We start from the raw sequence: 23,862 nt of genomic DNA, 5'->3' as shown, positions 1-23,862 counted from the left end.
CACTTTCAACCCTTCATTTTGAGGCCAGAGTGGATTTATGTGGAGACATTTCCACAGATTGACAAGCAGTTTTTAAAACAAGTTAAGTGCTTTTCATGTGCTGTATTTGTTCATTCAATATTATTAACCACAATAAAATGTAAATAAAAATTATAATTAATTAAACCATGATATGTCAACTCCGTAACATAAATATGAAAGAAATTGTTCTGTGTTTTTAGATCTAGGTAACTTTAAGTAGGTACAGTTAGTAGATAAAAACAGCAGAAAAACACAGTGGCTGCAGCATTTAATATGTGTGTGTGTGTGTATGTGTGTTTACAGGTTTGACCTCCATTGTAGGGACCAAATGTCCCCACAAGGATAGTAAAACCTGAGATCACCTACATTGTGGGGTTTGGGTGGATTACGAGGACATTTTTTAGATTACAGGCTGGTAATTACAAGAGTATTATGCTATAAATGTGGTTTATGAGGACATTTCTAGTGTCCCCATAATTCAAATTGCTTAAAAAATCATACTAAATGTTTTTTTGAAAATGTAAAAATGCTGAAAATTTTTTGAGAGGGTTATGTTTATGGTTACGGAATAGAATATATAGTTTGTAGAGTATAAAAATAATTATATCTATGGAGAGTTATATCATGAGGATAGCCGCACCAAAATCTTTTTTTTCAGTCCACCTGACCACCTAGGATTAATTTATATATCAGGTTTAAGTATGAACAATATGGAAAAGATGAAAAAAAAAAAAAAAAAAACAGAATTACTTTAATCCAGGGTTTAGAATAACACTGGGTTAAAAATGTGAAATGCCTAATTTGACAAGGGAAAAGGAATGCAACCCATTATCATTGTGTGATACAGTGTGATATGGAGGTGGAATTACCTTGGTACACTAAGAATAGATAAATCAGAATAAATGCTTAGGTCGGAATTCAAACAAACAGCCTTATTTCATACGTTCATGGATTACACCAGCCTGAATATGTACAACCACTATGGTATACTATATGGTATACTATTCCAAACTAAATCTAGCAAGATACTAAAGCAATATCAATGTGTATCTCAATCCACACTAATCATAATACAATGCTGCTGCATTTAGCAATATCTGACATTAAACTGCTTTACACATGCAGGTGGAGCTGTCCAAGGTCCTGAATAATCTCTAACCAAATCCCAAAATGGAAATAATCATAATATTACTAAACTTTGTTTATATAGAACATTTAGTCACTCATAGTGCTTAAATAAACAATCATCCATTTCATGCAACATTTGTCTAAAAGTCCTGCTTTAGAAAATGTGAGGTGATGCAAGCCCGTAGGCAGGGGGGGTTCGGGTGGTTCGAACGAACCCCCCACCCTCACTGCCAAAGGTCCAGAATTTAAGTCTTTTTTTTTTTTTCATGTGATTATTGTCATCATTGTTTTAATCAATGCTTGTGACAAATATTCTGGATTGCTGTTTCAAATTAATATGATTTAATATTGTAGCTGGACATGTGTGTGTGTGTGTGTGTGTGCCGCGCGTGCAGTTCAGAGACAGTTCTCACAATACACTTGACACAGAGGCTGATGCTTCTTCAGCAACGGTGAAGAAGCATCGCCTCTGAATGATGGGGGTGTGTGTATGTGTATATATATATATATATATATATATATATATATATATATATATATATATATATGTATATATATTTTTTTTAATTAAAAGGATTTCTATATTTTATACACTCAATAGTGTACAATATAATAGCCATATAAAAGTAGCGTAATTAATAATAAATCATAGTTGGATATTCAGTGATATTGGCTGTGCAATATCGACTTTTGTGATTGGCCAATACCGGCAGACTGGAGCCAATGGAAATGCTTCTCCTTCGGTGTGCATCTTATTCCTCTGAGAACTTCAAAGCAGACCGCTTGAGGTAAATTATCTGGAATGATTTAATTGATTTACGATGCCTAGTATGTGAGAGTGTTATGTCTTAATGTGATTTAAGACATAACTTAAATCACATTAAGTGTCTGAATGTTTTTTATGCGTGTCATGTTATCCTTTATTTATTAACTGTTATGAGTTTATTTTGCACCGATTCACTGATAGTGTGAGGATGTATGAGGTCAAGAGTATGTACTAGTTGAGTGAAGTTGGATCTACATACATCTAATGAATGAGTGTTTAGTCATTGACAAAGCTTCAAAAAAGGTGTTTTGACTGCTTTTATATCAGGCTGTACAACCAAATAGTGAGTATGGTGCGAAAAGAGCAGGAGAGACGGAAGAGAAAGCAGGCAGCATCGTCATTGTCGCAGAATATTGAACATATGTTCAAAAAAACTGGCAAACAGGGTAAGGTTGTTATACATAAGCTTGGGAGGGTTACTTTAAAAATGTATTCCGTTACAGTTACAAATTACTTCATAAAAAAAGTATTCAGTAACGTAATCCAAGTACCACAATATGAAAGTAATGTAACTGATTACTTTTGGATTACTTCAAGGACAGATATTATTTTAAAAAACAAAAACTTTTATTTATTAAGAATTTCACAGCCCTGAATAAATATTTATGTAAAGGACTATACAGACATCTAGTGGCTACAGTATGGTATTACAGATTATTTTGTTTTATTTTTAACTTGACATGTACAAGCAAAAAATTAAATGGAAATGTTTCTTCAGCAGGACAGTAGAGAATACAAATTAATTTTTTTCAAGCAAATATAATAAATAATTTTTTAGACAATGGAAATGTTTCTTCAACAGGAAAATAGAGAATGCAAATGCTTATTTAGGTTGGATGTCGAGTCCTTCGATAAAGAAAGTGTTTTCGTTGCTGGAAGGCACAGTTTGCACTGTAAAACCATGTTGTTGGCATTTTCTTCTTTAAAAACAAAATAGCAGCGGAATTTCCAAGAAATTAAAGCATTTTTACCCGTGGGCAGCATCGTTTTTAGCAGCAGTGATTCAATCCGTGTCTGAGGAGATTGTTGTAGAGAGCTGTTATTTTGCGCATGCGCCAGCGGGTGGCACACGTGACTCGTGTCGTGAGTCATTAATCAAGCAATGCTTAATATAGTGTTATTATGCTAAAATACAGATTTATTTAGTTTTAAGTGAAACCATTGTAATCCTGAAAGTATCCCCCTCCTGTGCTCTTCCAGTTGTGAGCAACATGATTGACAAGATGAAGTCTACCATCATATTCTTCACCTACAGCCCAAAGAGGGAACAACTACTCATGGAGGTTGTACATAAGGATGCACACTCTATGGGACAGAGGACGGACTGACTGACATATGTCGCACAAGATGGGCAGAAAGACATGACGCATACAGCCACTTTTATAGTGCCTTCGTCTTTATTGTTAAGGCTCTAGAAGTCATCGCACTTGGTCTCCATACAGAAGATTACAGCCAAGATGTTACCACTGGATGGCAGGGCAAGTACAAAGCAGAGGCCTATAGTCTCTTGTCTGGGCTCCAAAACTTCGGTTTCATCCTGACCTTCCTCACCGTCTATCAAGTCTTGTCCCACCTTACAGGCATCACAGTGAAGCTGCAAAAAACCTCAGTTGACATCGTGGAGGCATTTAGCATGGTAGATGGGGTGAAGAATATCTACAAGGAGCTACGTGAGACAATTGAGGATGACTTCAACCAGATCTACAAGCAAGCCATCAGGATGGCTGCTCAGGTCGATGTTCAGCCTACCAGTCAACCACGTGTTGCTGGAAGGCAGACACACAGAGAAAATGTACCTGCTGAAACTGTGAAAGACTACTATCGTCGCAACATGGCTATACCTTTCCTAGACCATGTCATCTTGGAGTTTAAATCCAGATTCAGTCATCTATCTGTAACCGCATCAAGGCTCCTGGGTCTAATTCCGTCTATACAGTGCAACTCAGGTGTGACAGTGGACATTTCTGAAGTAGTCCAACTTTACCAAGATGACTTGCCTTCACCAGAGCTGATTGACCAGGAACTGAAATGCTAGACACTGAAGTGGCAAAACAAGCCATCAGAACAAAGGCCAACTTCATGTGCTGAGGCAATCAAACAATGTGATGCGCTGATCTACCCAAACATCTTCAAGCTTCTCAAAATAGCTTGTACTCTGCCAGTCACCTCATGTGAATGTGAACGGTCGGCCAGCACTCTCCGGAGACTGAACACATTCATGCATAGCAGCATGGGAGAGGACCGCTTGTCATCCCTGGCCCTCAACCATACACACTATGACATGGCAGTCAACCTGGATGAAGCTGTGAACATATTCTCCAAATTGCACCCAAGAAGATTGGAACTGACCAGTGTACTAAATCCATAAGTGTCAAGACAAATACAGCAACAAGCAAAGAGGCATTGACAGAGAGTCAAGAAATGATGATGAGAAGAATTATTGTTAGTATTTCAGTAAAGTTCATTAAATCTATTCTGTTGTTAGTGTGGTCTTTAAACTTATGAACTGTGTATGGACTGACAAAGGTGTTACATGAGGAAGCATTTGACAACAATGCAGTAAATATTTTAGGTGCATCAAAAAGCGTGCTCGTTAACCAGCAGACAAGCTAATCCAGCACAAATTATGCATAAAATGTCACCAAAATGAAGTATTTGAACCTCATAATTAAATACAAAAGGAGGAGAAAAACTGCAAAAAGGTCCACATTTTGAAAAAAAGAACCCCCCCTTTCAATAGGCTGGCTACGGACCTGTGATGTATGTAATGTTCGGTATATATCATGCATGTGTACATTGACAACTTACCTTAGGCAGCTCCTCAATCTGGTTGGCATCCAGGTAAAGCTCTTCTAGTGTACGCTCGAAGCTGAAGATCTCCTTAGGGACCTGCTGCAGGCTACAGTGTGAGTAATCCAGCACTGAGATGACCTCCTCCTCCCCCCGGAAGCATCGACAGGGCACCAGGCGGCCGATGAGCTTCCTCTTGGTAGTCATCTCCAGACACTGCACTTTAGAAAGAAAGAGTAAAATATCATGTTAGTTTATGACAGATATACTTATACAGGGCTTACAATACAGAAATTCGCTCTATGTCTCTAGCTCAGTGTTCACCAACCCTGTTCCTTGAGGGGCCAAATGTACACATTTTGGTATCTGAAATACCCACTTCAGGTCTTAGAGTACTTTATTAATGAGTTGATGAGTTGAATCAGATGTGTTTGATTATCTAATTGTCTGATATAATAACTATAGACCTTTTTCATGGTAGTGCCATATTTGATTTTTGATGGGAATGAAAATGAGGCTGTGAGGGATAGACATATAGTCTCTTTAATAACATGCACTGTATAAAGCCATATACTGTAAAGGTCTTAGATCATATCACATTTTTTGGAGTTTTTTGTATTGATGCTTTTTTTTTTCTCGTCAGTGGAACTATCAAAAACACTTGAAACAACAGTACAACCCTTTGAAGAGACTGTAAGTCTAGGATATCCCTAACAGCCTCACTGTCATTCCTGTCAAAAAATTAAAGATGGCGTTACAGTGAATAAGGTGAAGGTGGTATAGAATAACAGCTAAGCATGGTGCAAGAAAATTGCATAAATACCTCTACGTATTTATAACTGGCACCAATAGAAAATTGTCTGGAGCTTTGTGTTTTTCTTAAGTTATTTAATATCCACAAATCATACTATAGGCTGTCTATATTCCCTGATATTGACAGATTTTTGTTTCATAAAAGACATCGTAGTACACTTCTGTTGGGTTTTTAAATATGTAATTTTTGGGGTCACTAATTTAAAGTAAATTAATGAAGAGAAATTCTGAAAATTGGCACCCAAACTCAAACCTGCAACCCCATAATTATGTGTTGCGAGCACATCCACTGAACCACAGCTTTGAAAATGTATGAGAAACATTATTTACAGACCAGTTACTGCTTTCCTGAATTAATGATTTACTCAAATAAAACTACATTTATAACAGCCAGACCTCCATAACAACTTCTCAGGTACTTCATAATGGAAAATCACAAACATAGCTTGTATTGCTTATCCTGCAGGAGGGGCTGCTGTACAGTAATTACACAAGGCACGGAAAAGATGCCAGACCATACCAGATCCCTCATAAAAACTTCACAACACAAAATTTACCACCTCGCCCTAATTTGAACTGCAGGACGAGCATTATAACCTGAGAGATGATATAACCTGTGCTCCACAACACAAAGATGATATAACATAAAGAGTTAATGCTTTACTTTAATGGTGTTAGTGAGCAGCAACCTGTGTCATAAATCAAAGAAGTTTATCTGATTTGCTTTATCATGAAAGCTCATTTAACACCCATGAGAGAAATCCTTCCAGGAGCCAATCACAAATATCAGTCAGAGAAAAAGAAAACAGTATAACACAAAATTGCTTATACCAATCAACTGTGACAAGATATGTCTCTACTGCCTCTGTCCTGACAAGGAGCCAAAAAGCGACATGGCAGGCATTGTAATCTTCTCCAGGGATGGAAATGTGTTGTTAAAACAATGTTTGAGAGGGCATTAGGGAATAATGTCTGAAATGAAAGCTTTGCTTTGCTCATACAGAGTGCTTTTGTCTCTTACAAATGCAAATGTGTCAGTGATAATTAAAACATCTTTCACTCAACAAAGAAAAAGGAGCAGCTCTGTATGAACGAGAACACAGAGGATTTTGGAGATTAAAATTTAAGGCAGAGTTGGTGCCAAAGAATGGGAATTTTAGGATGCTGTTCCTTTTATGGACCCAGCAATCAAATTTATGCCTGGTGCATGGTTCCGACAAGCTTCTGATATGAGAAATAGAGACTTTCTTCTACATACATTTGTGAACATGTCACTTCTTCTCACTAATGATGGCCTCTTGAGATGTGTTGCAAGATACAAAAAGAATAGGCAAGAATGATGCAAGAGGGAATCAAAGTTATAAAGCATAAATGGTGATAGAGGTGATACAATACTATATGAGATAATCAATCTACAGTTAAAAACAGTCAAAAGGGGGATTCATTAAGAATGAACTGCACCCGCTGGTAGCGCCTATTATTTGTACATGCTGCCTATGTTGTTTTAGTGCTCAGTTCACCAAAGGAATTTTGCAAATGAGGATACGGTGCAAACATGGCCATAAAATCTGTACTGAATGCAATTTGCATGACACAATTCCTGATCTTGCGGGTCGGTTTTGAGTGATAGGTTGAGAAACAGACTGCCACAATCTAGAATATTTTGCAGGGACATTACTTTAAAGCATCACTTCAACACATCTCTTTTAAATGAAATTCCATTTACTGCCTGCCTTCTGCAGGTGGTAACAGTACAATGGTAAATGCATCTGGCAAACTTTTGTGAATAAAATGCAATCTAAAATGTAGGGGTGCAATTTATGATTATTTCGATAATCGATTATTCTAACTATTTGCCGATTATTGAAACGGTTAATCATAAGCCCTTAACCAATTATTAAATGACATTCACTGAATTAAAGGGAATGTTTCTGTTTATTAAGTTTAATTCAGTAAAGAAATTCACTGCAAAAACTCATATTGTTATCAAGTGTTTTTGTTTTTTTTTGTTTTTGATTTTCAAAAAATCCTTAAACAAGATACAATTACTTCTGAAGCAACATATAAGGTATTTAGACTCACTTCAAGAGAATGTATTTTAAATATAAGTGTATTTTGTATACAAGTGTATTTTTCACTTGGTTATACATCTGCGAGTGCAGTAAAGACAAAATATACTTATATTCAATACTCTAAAAGTAAGTCTAAATATCTTATATGCTGCTTTTCAGGTCAATGCATCTTTTTTTAAAGGATTTTTAGATCTTTTAAAATATTTGTATTTTTAATATTATATTCAACATTCTCAGATAACAATTTTTTATTCCACAGTATAGTTACTAAAGAAAACGTATGTTGTTTTAAAGGCGTTTCAGATATTTATATTGGAAAACAAGCCAGTGTATAATGGGGTGAAGACTACCCTCTCTCATCCTTTCTGTTCAATTCAATCCATCTTTAATCTCTCTCTCTTATTAATAAAGCTGCATATTGCCAGTTTTCTTCACAATAGGAAATGCACAGTGACACATATATTATGATTAAATAAGTCGCGAGCCATCATGTTATAATCTAGCTGCAGCAAGCACGCGCTTGGGGGATGAGCGTCCCCGCGTTCAACATGCAAGTTTTGCTTCTGTGGAACGACAGCGCCAGCTCCGCTTATTCCACAAAGAGAGTGCTTCTGTATTTACGTATTTTGTATTTTTACATTATAATTCCCTAATACTTCGCGATCTACATCACCTGAAGCTGTTTGGAAAGTTTAGAGTCCATCTGGACTGTGAGCTGTGTAATTCTTCATCTCTTCAATCAGGCACAAACTGCAGTGACTGCATTTTGACATTTGCAGTATCCTTGGTGCAATCATGAGAGGAGCTTGTTCACATTCTCTCTTGCTTGATGCATGTGCAGAGCATGTGTATCTTTTTGTGTTCTCCAGAAGAATTAAAGTCATACCAGTTTGAGATGGCATAAGAGTCAACCCATGATAATAGTATTATTATTTCTGGGTGAACAATTCCTTTAAGAATGGCTTAATTTTAAAAACGGCATTGTAATATGAGTTAAGCTCAGTTACTAAATAACATGCAGGTTTTTGTGCTGAAATACAAAAAGTGAATTTTTAGTATCATCTCAACCTGCTTTATCTGTTCTCTCTGGTTCTACACTCAGGCTCAAAATGTACCATCCTTTCTTCTGAAAGACAGCCATAGGCAGAGAACTGTCAGCACCCATCCAAAAGAAGAAACAAAAACATGTTTCCCATGGGATTGTGAGATAGCAAAACAATGGCTGTAGATAAGAGGTTTTCTTACAGGAGATATGCTAGGGGAGAGAAAGATTGCTTCTGATAAGATCTGATAAGTCCTGTTCACTCACCAAAAAATAAAAACGTCCTGGATAAGATAGCAGATTTTTCTCATCTGATTCAGTGAACATGAACTAACCGTTTGGCTCCAAAAGGTCATTCTTCAGTGTCCACTTTTTGGATTCTGAGGAAAGATAATGCCAAGGCACCAGGGCTACCCATCAATACAGCACAATGAAAAAAAGTTACATACATAAAGCATGAATTGAATACAAAATGCTCTACAATGTAACATACTTGAAAACATACATATTCATTTTAAAGTTCTGAATTCACTCCAAAAATGATATTTGTTCTTCCTGATTGGAAAAAGACTGCTTCACAACAAAGACATACTGTATAGTGTGCTAATTTGAATAACTGGCTGTTCAAAACATACTCATTATTTATGAACTTCAGAATTTATTAGTCAATGTCTTTTAAGCTTACAAATGAGCATTTATTTTCATTATTAAAGTGTAAACAGGGGGGCCTGGATAGCTCAGCGAGTATTGATGCTGACTACCACCCTTGGAGTCGTGAGTTGGAATCCAGAGTGTGCTGGGTGAATCCAGCCAGGTCTCCTAAGCAACTAAAATTGGCCCAGTTGCTAGGGAGGGTAGAGTCAATGGGGTTACTTCCTCGTGGTTGCGATTAGTGGTTGTCCGTCTAAATGGGGTGCGTGGAAATTCATGCGTGGGTTGGGGAGATTAGCATGAGCCTCCACATGCTGTGAGTGTCCACGGTGTCATGCACAGCGAGTCACATGATAAGATGTACAGAATAACTGAGGCAACTGAGACTTGTCCTCCACCACCAGAATTGAGCTACCACGAGGACCTACTAAGTAGTGGGAATTGGGCATTCAAAATTGGGAAGAAAATGGGATAAAATAAAAAGTGTGAACAGAGAACAAACACTCTCTGGTCAGTCACATCATATGAGCTCAAAATGTATAAAAAAAGTTGACTTTTCAGAATAATGAGCCGGAAGGCAAAGTTCTCGATCTACTGGTCAATTTTCGTTCTACCCTCACCTATGGTCATGAAGGCTGGGTCATGACCGAAAGAACTAGGTTGCGAGTACAAGCACCCGAAATGGGTTTCCTCAGAAGGGTGGCGAGCTTCTCCCTTAGAGATAGGGTGAGGAGCTCAGTCATCCGTGAGGAGCTCGGAGTAGAGACGCTGCTCCTTTGCCTTGAAAGGAGCCAGTTGAGGTGGTTTGGGCATCAGGTAAGGATGCCCCCTGGGCACCTCCCTAGGGTGGTGTTTCAGGCACGTCCAGCTGGGAGGAGGCCTCGGGGAAGACCTATGACTAGGTGGAGAGATTAGATCTCCACACTGGCCTGGGAACGTCTCAGGGCCCCCAGTCAGAACTGGTTAATGTGGCTCAGGTTAGCGAAGTATGGGGCCCCCTGCTGGAGCAGCTGCCCCCGCAACCCAACTTCGGATAAGCGGTTGAAGATGGATGAATGGATGGATATACAAACAGTTTGCTACTATGTAAAATAAATCTTTGTTCATGTAAAAAATAAAGTCTTTTAAAGTTAGTAATACTTTGTGTTTTTTTTTATTGTTTCTGTTCTAGTTTATTTTTTTTCACCGATTGCATTTGAAGCACCTTCCTCTCATTATTGCGATTACTGTATTTTCCCTCAGGAGGAAATGTTTGGTTGATTGCTGCATTACACAAATGAATTACTGTATTCATACACTGTTTCATGTATTTGCCAGTTTGCTGTGGGTGCACACATGCCAAAAGTCGGGTAATGAGTGCACACTGCATTCTAGTTGAGGAGAGACATGGAGAGAAGAATCTGTTTGACAAGCTAGAAGAGAAAACAGAAAATGTACCTCCTTTCATCCTTACCAAGTAAATTACATATACTACAATATACAACTGTTGCTGTCAAAAGGGCTAAGAAACAAAATTAGGGATGCACAGAAATTTCGACCGCCGAAAATGTTCTATTTAGTTATTTTCGGTTTTCAGCCAAAAGAGATAAAAATGCATAAAATCTTGGCCGGAAATTTGTACAGAAACTTTTATTTTCAAATTACAGAAGTAACAGAAACAATCACATGGATGAAAAGCATGGTTTATTTTGAACATTTATGTCCACATCCCCAGAAGTGAAGTGATCGCTCTCTTGGTCATTAGCGCATTAATTAAAGGTGTTGTCCAGTGCCCCGGTACTGTTTGTCATGGTCGTTGCTATCAAGTTCAATATATGACATTAAAGAAGCAGAAAGGTACCATTAGAGAAGTCTATGTGACTTGTGCATTACATTCAAAGTCTCTTGAATCCATACAATAGTTTTGTGAATCGCAAAGGATGCATTCAATAAGTAAATATATTGTCTGCATGGGCAGCGTGCTTCAGTGAATGAGCTCTGCTCGGTTGTTGACACAAACTCATAGCACACGCAAGCATGGCTTCTGAAGCATTACTGTTTTTAGTGGTGCTTAAAGTTCTTCCTGGAATTTTCCATCAAAATTAAAGCCAGAGCGCTTTATAATTAAGAAATTATGACTGAAATAATATTATTGTATATAACTTTATTATTATTATTATTAAATTACAATAATATTTAAATTGGCTGAGTAATGTGATATCCTGTCACAACTCAAATTAACACAAAGAGATCCACTAAAGGATCCATTCCACATTCCAGAATATGGGAAACAAAATGTAGAACTGGCTTCATGTTGTCTGTAGATTTTCACTGTAATTACAGTTATTTTTGCTGCTGCATTATCCGAACGCATCTATGTATGCATGCGCTAGACTGATGTATTTGACTGTTGCACTGTGTCTCACTGGCTTTTCAGTGTCTCAGGAAGAGATGCATTTTTTAAGATGCTGTTTCGATTAAAAAGGAAATTCAGCCTTTAAAATGCATCTTGAGACACCCATGTTTTGTTTTATACATTGCACTGTGTCTGTTTTAGCCCAAGAATGCGATAGGTTTGACTGCTGTTAATGCTTGCAGTAGACTTGCCACAATATCATAATTTTCACACCAGTGCAGTGTTCACATTCAAACTGACTAATACTGGTATTAACGGTATTATGGGGTAATTTTTGTTAACCAATAGCCTACACAATAATGCAAGGCAGCTTGATTTAAAACTTTTAAAAAATTCAATTAAAATGTGTGTTGTTGCAACTTTTTGAAAGATGGCTTTTCAACAGATGTAAAGGGCAACATCTCTCTGGCAACGAACCTACTTCATTCATGCATTCTCTCCATCATGGGCTTACAGACAAATACATCACTTATTGTGGGTTGTTGCGGGTTTAATGTTGGTGTTTTATTACCCATCATCCCAGGACCCAGTTTCACTGCTTCGGAAGGGTAATGACTTTAAATATGTGTGAATAAATTAGTTTTGTTCTCTCCTAGGGCTGGGTGATATGCAAGAAATATGTTCACAATATTTGTATTTAAAAAAAATAAAAATGACAATATCCAATTACATCATCAACCCCCCAGCTGAGGGATCGTGAATATACTTGCTTTAGTGATTTTGCACTGAAAATTAAAATCACTGATTTAAAAAAATTAAAAACTTAATCCAAAGACAAAATTCATTTCACAAAAAGCAATTAAAATAATGAAGTGGTAGATTTTTTTTAATATATAACCACCTTTCCATTTACCGTCACGCAAGTATCCATCTATGACAACAGGTTGAAAATTACTAATAAAAATTAAGCTCTAATAACAATTCTAAATGAAAACATAAAAATTATAATGATGATAATAATCACTTAAATATAAATTATGGTTCAAGGTGAATGTGTTTTAATATTATTTTATGATTTAATCACAGTGTGCAAGCCAGGCGAATAATGAGGATTTAAATGCAGCTTTATTTACAAAAGAATAAACACACTAACTAAGAATATAATGAAAACAAAACACAGGGAACCACACACAGAGCATCCAACAATACATGCAAAGACTGACAAACTAACCAGGGGAAACACGGGCTGAAATACACAAGGGAAAACAAGAAACACCTGGGAATGAAACAATCAGGGAATGAGGAACACCTGGGGAAACAATCATGGGAAAAACCAATCATAAAATTAAACTATAAAAATTAACAGGAAACAGGAACTAAACAAGAATTTCAACATAAAAGACAAGACCAAAAAAACCACAGGGAAGATGACACACAGATGCATTGGCAATATATAAAGTGACCCTGCAGAGTTGCGCTCACAACAAACTGCTCCGTGGAAATAAAGCGAACTGAATCAGAGCACTTCCTGAGCTGAGATGGTGTGAGGTCATTTGTAGCATTCTCATATATGATAATATTCTTGCAAAACTTTTTCAGAAGACTGAAACAAAGAAAGAGTGAGAACCCTTTACATACTGTATGTGTGTTCCACGAGACTGCATGCCTCCGAACAAACAGACATGCACATAGATGGCTTTTCTCTCATCTGTTCTTAAAAATATAATAAAGTGTGTTTCTTCAAGGGCATGTCTGTGTGTTTAAAAGCATTGCTTGTGTCATTCCAACTTGGAGATGTCTTACAATTATCCACCATGCACATTATATTCACTATCTGTAATTAAACGTATTCTGTCAATGCGCATACTTTGCTGCCTGTGTAAATTGATACGTTGGTAAAGAACATCTGGCTTTCAATGCATTATTTAGGTTCATTTATCATGGGTCACAAACTCTTCATTAGACAACTATTTTTAATTTAATTATATTCTATTCATTAGGCTATTGTGTTGATATTGGAAGTATCATTCATAATGTTTCCCACTTTTACCTGGCATAATATTTCACACAGGTGTTGTCCCTTGTACTGAGTAAAATTGGTAACACAATACACCGTGGTAAACCTACTTGGCAGATGTCCAAAATTGTATGCATTTTTAATTTAAATATGACAAATATTTGAGTTTTAATTTGACAGCCGTATCAACAGTTAGTTCTAGTCCTCTTATCTGATTAGACAACCGGCATTCCAAGAGTGCTTATATTTAGCACAGCAGCACTACACGGCATTCCAGACAGGCTGTCAGTCTGCGTTACTCTGTGATGTGCAACATTGTATTCTGCTTTGAAGCTTAGTTTGGAACTATTTTCAAAATAACTGCCCATATTGTCTCTAAAATGTAAGTAACTCAATTTTAACCTGTGGCCTCGTGCCTATGGCTGAATCCCAACTGTGTTGATATGTGTGATATTGCTTAACTTATTGACAAGTCATTGTGTTTTCAGAGCTGTATTGTCTCATTTTTATTTGCCTACGGTGGTCAATGTGACATTCTGAAATTCAGCACTGTTCTCATCCCAAAAGACAATCAATTTAAAATTTTTTTTACAAAAGACAGCAAATGACTAAAAGGGATCCATAAATGGAAATTCTGACATCCTTTACTTAACCTTATGTTGTTCCAAACCTCTACGATGTTCTTTCGTCATTGGAACACAGAATGGAGATGTTATGCATAATGTTTCAGCCATCATTCACTTTCATTGCATCTTTTTTCCATATAATTAACTTGACTGGTGACTAAGGCTATCAGTCCCTAACATTTTGCCTAACATCTCCATTGGTTTCCATTGCAGAAAGCCATACAGGTTTGGAACATCATGAGGGTGAGTAAATGATGACAAAATGTTATTTTGGGGTAAACTATGCCTTTAATGTTCACACAAGGTTGTTAAATCTTTAAATCCATCACAATGCAAACATTTGAACCTATTAGAAAAATACTTCAGTACAAGTGTTGAGTGATTACAAAGAGTAGCCAGACCTGCCCAGGGTGCTATGGAAACTTCATGATGCAAGAGCTGCTTCTGCAAAGGTGAGATGACACAAAGTTTCAAAGACACATTCACAAGTTCGCAGCTCTTCTCCAGCAAAATGTCTGTCTTGCAGTCGGCTCACATATAGACGTCTCCAAAAATTCCCTGCCGCTCCCGTTGAGGATAACTCTAATGATTTTGGTGAACCAATGCTGCATTATATGACATCTACGTACAGAGAGCAGAGGTGCCACAAGATTAAATTCTATCAAATGTATCCTACAAAAAGACTTCAGTGTTTCCACCATCTTATATAGGTAATTAATTTGACCTAAGTAAGGAGCATAAAGTGATCCCCAAAAAAATAAAAACAGAACATTGTATATGGTCTTTAAAAATGCTTGTATATCTAACAACAATTTCCTAAGGACCGCATGCAGCCAGCCTGACACATGTTGTTCGTAATAGCTCTATCTTGTAAATCTATAGAAGCTGAAATGTATTAAGTTACAGATACGGTATTTCTCACATTCCTTTGACTGACTGTCAAAGTTATTAAAGACATAATATTACATGGATGCATAAGACAAATGTATACAACTTGTAATCACATTAATATATAAACAGTAATTAACATGTAAAAAATACAGGCAAAAGAAGAAAAAAAAGCTACAAAGCTAGAGTCAAAGAGAGCAAGGTTAACATTGCTGGTTATTATCAAGACAAAGACAGGGCTGCAGCCTAAGGAACAGTCTCACAGAAAACCTCAGGCTATGAAAATAATAAAATAATAAATACTTTTATTATTTATAATAATTAAAATAAAATTTCATTAGTATTCATAGGTAATGATACGTGAAGTGGTTCTAGAGCACAAATTTGTTTTTACGTTTAGATATACACTGATTCATATGTCAACGAATGCGCAGTGTGGAGGTGCGGGTGTGGTTGAGCATTCGTTTGGAGAAAGAAAAAGTGGTAAGGGTGCACACACCTGAGCACAATATGTCTAACACCTTGTAACATAGTTCAATGGAAAGGAGGAGGCGAGAACCGGCTTGGCAATATAAATAATATTTTAATGAAAAACTTATACAAAAGACAAACATACACATGACGGGCATGTCCGTAAACGACCTCTCTCTCCTCGCACCACCATCTGCCATCGGCCTTTATCCCTATCGGAGGCTTAATTAGACTGATAAGGGGCAGGGTGTGTATAATCACAACCCGGCCCCACCCTCCGCCCTGCCACACACCTGTTTCTGATTGCAGTGAGCAATGGGGAGAGTGATATGAGGAACCACACAAAAGACTGGGAAATAGAGAGTCGCACCAAGCTGTCTGTGTTAAATTCCAAAAAGCTATTTTGAGTTATTATTTAAAACAGACCTTTTTCTATTGAAGCCACATTTCCCGTATTTCCTTCACCCCACAAATGAACCCTGTTACAGTGGTGCCGAAATCCAGGAGTTAAGAGGAAATATATGTCAGCATTGAGTCCTCACTGTTGGTGGAATTTATCCAGTCCCTTTCCAGCATGCATCATGCTCAACATAATGCCCTGCTTGAGCTACGCCAGGACCAGGAGCGGCGATTCCAGGAGGTGCTCCGAGCTCAGTGGGCGGTCAGACTTATACCACTCTTGTCTGGGGAAGCCGAGCTTGCCGTGCGACAACTACCGAGTATCCTGTTGTATTGAGTGACACAGGATGCTCATACAAAAGAAGATACAACCCAGTTGTTGATACTGAAGTGCCATCAGGAAATGTTATTCCAGACAGCTCATCAAAGTCTGATGGCGGGTCACTTAGGTAGAGAAAAAACACTACACCATCTAATGGCCAGGCATTCACAGGGATGTTTGCAAGTGGTGTGCGGCATGCTGTGAATGTCAGCTGGTGAATCTGCTGGACACTCCAAGAGCACCTTTGTGCCCACTTCCTTTGATCGAGGTACCCTTTGAAAGAATTGGTATGGATCTCGTCAGGCCATTCGAGCGGACGGCATGCAGACATTGCTTTGTTTTGGTTCTGGTGAACTATGCAATGCGGTATCCGGAAGCAATGCCCCTGCACAACATCTCAGCACATAGTGTTGCAGAGGCACTCTTCAGAATTATTTCCCGAGTGTGGATTCCATAAGAAATCCTCACTGATCATGGCACTACATTTATGTCAAGGACACTACACATACTGTATGAATTATTGGGTATTAAATTGATTCGCACAATCAATTTACCACCCACAAACAGATGGGTTGGTGGAACAGTTTAATAAAACCCTGAAGAATATGATTCGCAAGTTCATACACAAAGATGCTAGAAATTGGGATAAGTGGCTCGAACCCCTGTTATTTGCAGTTCGATAGGTCCCACAAGCCTCCACAGGGTTTTCCCCATTTTAGCTGCTGTATTGCCGGTGACCACATGGTGTGCTCGATGTCATGCGGATCGCTTGGGAAGATGAAATTTCAAAAATGAAATTCAGTACATTCTTGATCTTAGAGCAAAACTCCCACATGCGAATTTGCTCCAAGCACAAGAACGACAAAGTCGACTGTATGATAGGGGAGCTCGGCTATGGGAATTCGCACTGGGAGATAAAGTGCTTGTATTACCCCCCACATCGAGCTCTAAATTAATTGCCAAGTGGCAAGGGCCCTTTGAGGTCACATGATGAGTGGGGGATCTCAATTATGAGGTAAAACTAACAGACAGAGGTGATGCATGTTAAATATACCCCCTAAACCTCCTGAAATTATGGAAGGAGGCAGTCCCTGTGATGTTGGCAATGTAACAGAAACTATGCTTGGGGCAGTGGTACGAAGTCATCCCTACCGGCTTCCCGAGCACAAGAAGAAAGTTGTTAGGCTACGTTTCAGCGCCTTATGGACAGAGTTCTCAGACCGCACTCGGCTTACACCACTGAATATTTGGATGACATCATCACGGCATATGCAGAATCTGAGGTTGCTGCAACAAGCGGGACTCACGGCAAACCCCAAGAAGCACACAATAGGATGAGTGGAGATACGATATCTGGGGTTCCACTTGGGTCACGGGCAGGTGCATCCTCACATTGATAAGACAGCAGCGGTTGCGGCTTGCCCGAGACCCAAGACCAAAAAGGAGGTGAGACAGTTCCTGGGGCTGGCTATTATAGAAGGTTTGTGCCTAATTATTCTGATGTCACCAGCCCGCTGACTGATCTCACTAAAAGGGAGCTCCAGACCCGGTCCAGCAGATGGAGCAGTGTCAACAGGTGTTTACACAGGTGAAAGCTGCACTTTGTGGTGGGCTGCTTTTACATACACCTAATTTCTCTCTCTCGTTTGTTTTGAGATGGAAGCTTCAAACAGGGGGCTGGGGGCGGCGCTCTTGCAGATAGTGGAGGAGGAGGAGCATCTACATTAGTCGCAAGCTATCGCTGAGAGAGACTAAGTATCGCACTATTGAAAAGGAAAGTCTGGCCATCAAATGGGCTGTTCTCACCTTTTTATGTTATCTATTGGGGCCGGCCTTTACCCTCTGTTCTGACCACGCACCACTCCAGTGTCTCCACTGCATGAAGGATACTAATGTGTGGATCACCCGTTGATATCTGGCTTTACAGCCTTTTAAGTTCAAGGTGGTTCACAGACCGGGGATGTGGATGGCTGTTGCTGACTTTCTCAGGGGGGGGTGCAGGCCAGATGGCTGCCGGGCAGTGGGGGTATAGTGGAACATTCATTTGGGGAGAAAGTGGCAAGGATGCACACACCTGAGCACAATGTGTCTAACACCTGATTCTGATTTCAGTGAGCAATGGGGAGAGTGATATAAGGGGAAACAATGCCAGAGACTGAGAAAGAGAGAGTCGCAACAAGCTGTCTGTGTGTTAAATGCTGGACAGCTATTTTGAGTTATTATTAAGACTGACCTTTTAAGTTAAAGCCACATTTCTCATTCCTTTACCCACAAAAGATTTTTACGTGTGTGTGCATGTTCAATTAAAGATATCCAAATGTTTACAACATGTTTTATATATATATATATATATATATATATATATATATATATATATATATATATATATATATATATACACTCACCTAAAGGATTATTAGGAACACCTGTTCAATTTCTCATTAATGCAATTATCTAATCAACCAATCACATGGCAGTTGCTTCAATGCATTTAGGGCTGTGGTCCTGGTCAAGACAATCTCCTGAACTCCAAACTGAATGTCAGAATGGGAAAGAAAGGTGATTTAAGCAATTTTGAGCGTGGCATGGTTGTTAGTGCCAGACGGGCTGGTCTGAGTATTTCACAATCTGCTCAGTTACTGGGATTTTCACGCACAACCATTTCTAGGGTTTACAAAGAATGGTGTGAAAAGGGAAAAACATCCAGTATGCAGCAGTCCTGTGGGCGAAAATGCCTTGTTGATGCTAGAGGTCAGAGGAGAATGGGCCGACTGATTCAAGCTGATAGAAGAGCAACTTTGCCTGAAATAACCACTCGTTACAACCGAGGTATGCAGCAAAGCATTTGTGAAGCCACAACACGCACAACCTTGAGGCGGATGGGCTACAACAGCAGAAGACCCCACCGGGTACCACTCATCTCCACTACAAATAGGAAAAAGAGGCTACAATTTGCAAGAGCTCACCAAAATTGGACAGTTGAAGACTGGAAAAATGTTGCCTGGTCTGATGAGTCTCGATTTCTGTTGAGACATTCAGATGGTAGAGTCAGAATTTGGCGTAAACAGAATGAGAACATGGATCCATCATGCCTTGTTACCACTGTGCAGGCTGGTGGTGGTGGTGTAATGGTGTGGGCGATGTTTTCTTGGCACACTTTAGGCCCCTTAGTGCCAATTGGGCATCGTTTAAATGCCACGGCCTACCTGAGCATTGTTTCTGACCATGTCCATCCCTTTATGGCCACCATGTACCCATTCTCTGATGGCTCCTTCCAGCAGGATAATGCACCATGTCACAAAGCTCGAATCATTTCAAATTGGTTTCTTGAACATGACAATGAGTTCACTGTAATAAAATGGCCCCCACAGTCACCAGATCTCAACCCAATAGAGCATCTTTGGGATGTGGTGGAACGGGAGCTTCGTGCCCTGGATGTGCATCCCACAAATCTCCATCAACTGCAAGATGCTATCCTATCAATATGGGCCAATATTTCTAAAGAATGCTTTCAGCACCTTGTTGAATCAATGCCACGTAGAAAGGGGGTCAAACACAGTATTAGTATGGTGTTCCTAATAATCCTTTAGGTGAGTGTATATTTGTTTTTTTATGATTAACGCAATCACATGTATATAATATTGTTAACTGTGGCAGGTCGGAGGGCGGGGCCGGGTCGTTATTATACACACCCGGTCCCTTATTAGGCTAATCAAGCCTCCGAGAGGGATAAAGGCCGACTGCAGACGATTGTGCGGGAGAGAGAGATAGTTTACGGACATGTCCGTCATGTGTGTTTGTGTCTTTTCTGTACATCTGACGGTAGCCGCCGTTAAAATGAACATAAATCATAAAGGTAGCACTTTCGGGGTTGTCGTGCTTTCTGGACACTCTCTCTCTGTCCCGCACAATCCTCTGCAGTTGGCCTTTATCCCTCTCGGAGGCTTGATTAGCCTGATAAGGGACCAGGTGTGTATAATCACGACCCGGCCCCGCCCTCCACCCTGCCACATTAACGCATATGTAAACGATGTTAAGATGGCCAATTAAGAGGTGAGAACCGGCTTGACAATATAAATAATATTTACTTAAACTAAAAGACAAACACACAAAGGTGTCGGACAACTGCCCGTAAATCTCTCTCTCTCGTGCACTGCAGCCTTTATCCCTCTCGGAGGCTTGATTATCCTGAGGTTTTTTCCAGTTATTGCACCATCTGCGTCATATTGTATAGTCTATTCCTAGTCAAGGAGCAGCGATATAAACAAAGACAGCACATTCTTAAGAAGTTGGTAGTGTAAATGGGCTGTATGCAATTGATTAGAAGTATAGAAATATGGATTTACGTTCTTTTGTGCATTAACTGTGTCTTTGTTGAATATCAGGCATATTTCTATGAGACTGTCATGCTCCTTTTATACGCATGTAAATGTGGTTCTTGTCTAGATTTGGATGTAGGCGCCATTATATTATAGAGAATGTAAGTATTATTGATCATGTTGATCAAGTGGCACACAAATCATGGCTAGTATTAACAGTTATTGTATCGGCCTCCCAGGTTAGGCTGTGAATTTTGCTTTAAAAAAAATTACATAATTTATTGAAACACACACCAAATCACCAAAAATATTTCTAAATTCAAATTACACTTCAAATGAAACAGAAATATTATCAAAATAACTAAGTGGTAAAAAATCCTATATTAAAATCCAAACATTTTGCCCTCTCCAACTCTTCCACCGGCCTCTTTTGCAATTACTTAAAAATCACTCTAAACCAACAGATGAAAAAAAAAATATTCATCAAAATTACATAATAAATACAACTGTAAATATAAATATAATAATAATAACAATAACAATAATAATTGACAAATAAACCATGGGCTCTAGAAAGTTTCATACAACGGATACAACAGTGATTGCTATGGACATAATTTGATATTCCACTATATTTTTTACCACCTGCTGGTGGAATCTCCAAACGGCAAATGTAGGAACTGATTTTAGGCTTTGCACTGAAAACAGACATGGTTCTAAAACCTGTAAGCACAATTACATATTTTTAAGGAAATAAGCAAATTCGCCACTTCATTAACATACAATACAACAACAGTTAGCGTGTAGCGATGTCAGACCAGCCAGGCAAAGGACAGGACACACACATTTTTTTCAGATAGACAGCATGGTTGTTTTTTCCGGTATTTAACCATAGCTTCCAAATTCTTACTGTTTAATAACTGTGACCATTTTAATCACGGTTAATTGTGAAATCAGGTAATCGCGATATCCCTATTAGCGTGCATACACCCACAGACACCACGAATACTCCCGACCATGCCCACTTGAAGCGCAATTTTTGTGGGCACTCTCAAGAAAATTGGATAAGACATTGGCACGGTCATTGCATGTTGCACTGCGCCTTGCGCGGTCACAAAAATAGAGCCCTTTGCCTTAATTGCTACAATTTGATCTGTATATATGACGAGATGCAATTTCATTGTGAATAATTTGTTAACCAGACTTGTCTGTATCTGGTTTAATATTTCTTCTAATGCTATAATTGTATGTAACCCACAGATTTAAATTAATTTAGATTCAGGCAGCATATCCAAACTACATTTTAGTTTATGCTTGGATGATACAGCATTTCTTTTATGATAATCAAATTGAGTTTTAGCGCTCGTATTGCTTATTTGTATTACCAACGCTGCTGCCTTATTTGATTTAAAACAGTGGTTCCCATAGACAGGAAGGCGCCAGAGTTCACAAGGGAGGTGCGGAACCCTATATGCTTTGATGTGCTCAAAGAAAATAAAAAACACCTCGACACCTTGGCAACTTAATTAAATGTAACTCTACCAAGCAGAGCATCTTTGCACAACTGCAGGAGGATGAAGCACACCATGTGTTTGTAAGATAATTTTTATTGGATCTTAAAAATGCATGGAATTTCTGCAACTTCATAACATGCACAGCAAAACCTCTTAAAACTGCATACCTTGTTGACATGTTAATGCTATATAATTAGACAATCAAGCAAGTTTCACAACAACAACAACAACAACAGTTTTAGTGGTTTGAATTAGTGAACCACACTTTTGTATCCAGTTTCCTTTTCAAAAGAGTTTATAGAAAGTACATGTTACATCCTTTCATGTTACATTAAATGTTTGCTTGGACAATCCTATTTTTGTGAAAATGTGTATGTTCTTATTTATTGTTCTATTTTATTTAGGTGCAATATTGAGAAAATAACAAGATTGCAGTAATGCAAAGATATTATTTAATTGTGTAAAAATACAGTTGCATTTATAGTTGTTGTTGTTGCTAGTTTGTATGTTTGAGTTGAAAAATACACATTTCAGCATTATCAGTAATCTATTTGTGCATTTTCCTTGATAACCAAGCAAGTTGACTCATGATACCATTTGTTTATTATATCGCAATATTAACCTCAATAATCGCAATATGACATTTTCCCCAAATCGTGCAGCCCTAATACCAATAGAATAACTTTGTTCTAAAAGCCTGCATTCATGTGTTTTCCATACTCCATGTTTATTAGTAAAGTGAAATATAAAGCAGCATTCATAATACAAATAAGAGATTTTAAGTTCCTTCATTTATAGTTGGTTTGACACATTATAATCGTTTACTAATGGAAAATGTATGCTTCGCAATGTCTGTCTTGATTCAATCCATGGACCCTAGATAAATCTGAATTAAGTGTAAGACTTATTTGGCTATCCTCCCTCAGATTATGATTGATGGCTCTGTTTTAATTCTGTCTGGGACTGTCTGCAGATATTAACTTTGGTTCTTATCAACACCTAAATAAGCGAATCAGTTCTTCAGGATTACTTTAGCTGGACTCTGCAGGGCAGTCCTCCAGGAGCAGACTGGTTAGCTCTGCCCTAAATACTCTACATATGCCAACTGCTCATATTCAAATTCAAGTTTAGCTACTTGGCTCCTTCCTGCAATGGTGTATGCTTTTCCATTCCGATTCAAGGTATCACAGCTCTTTAGAAACATGTACAAACAGCTGCCTTACTCCTTAGGTTGTAATGACAACATGCTTGTTATGACTCTGGTGCTGCTGCATGGGGTGTATGCTTCCCCCAGTAGATTCTTCAGTGTTTGTAATAGGAACATGACACTCGTTTTACTTTTCTATCCAGGTAATGGCAACATGCTTGCTGCTTTTAAGCTTAGTTCATTCTTCATTCTTCTGCTTACGGCGGCATGGGGTGTATGCTCCTAACAGGTTATCTTCAGCTTTTCTAGCTGAATTTTTAGCAGTCATTACCGTGTCAATTAAATAAAAACTTAATTGAATGAGCTGCAATTAAACAAGAAAACTAGAAGTGCAGGAGCAAATGTTACAGTTGTACCACCTGGCTGTGTAACTGTAATGTGGTATGTTATAAATATAATAGTAAATGAAAAAGCTCTATAA

At 38.4% G+C, this 23,862-nt stretch overlaps 1 protein-coding gene across 11 annotated transcripts in view; it reads right to left on the bottom strand.

The window, feature by feature from the left end:
• Positions 1-23,862, bottom strand: part of LOC127646418 (leucine-rich repeat-containing protein 7-like) — a 122,945-nt gene that overhangs the window by 61,294 nt on the left and 37,789 nt on the right. For all 11 annotated transcript variants that reach the window (XM_052130043.1, XM_052130049.1, XM_052130047.1 and 8 more), the window contains exon 2: positions 4,784-4,986. In XM_052130043.1, coding sequence (XP_051986003.1) covers positions 4,784-4,986 — 203 coding nt within the window. The remainder of the gene's footprint in view (positions 1-4,783; positions 4,987-23,862) is intronic.

This window comes from Xyrauchen texanus, chromosome 7, assembly GCF_025860055.1.
Source record: "Xyrauchen texanus isolate HMW12.3.18 chromosome 7, RBS_HiC_50CHRs, whole genome shotgun sequence".
Lineage (NCBI taxonomy): Eukaryota > Metazoa > Chordata > Actinopteri > Cypriniformes > Catostomidae > Xyrauchen > Xyrauchen texanus.
This window is presented reverse-complemented; position numbering and strand designations above follow the sequence as displayed.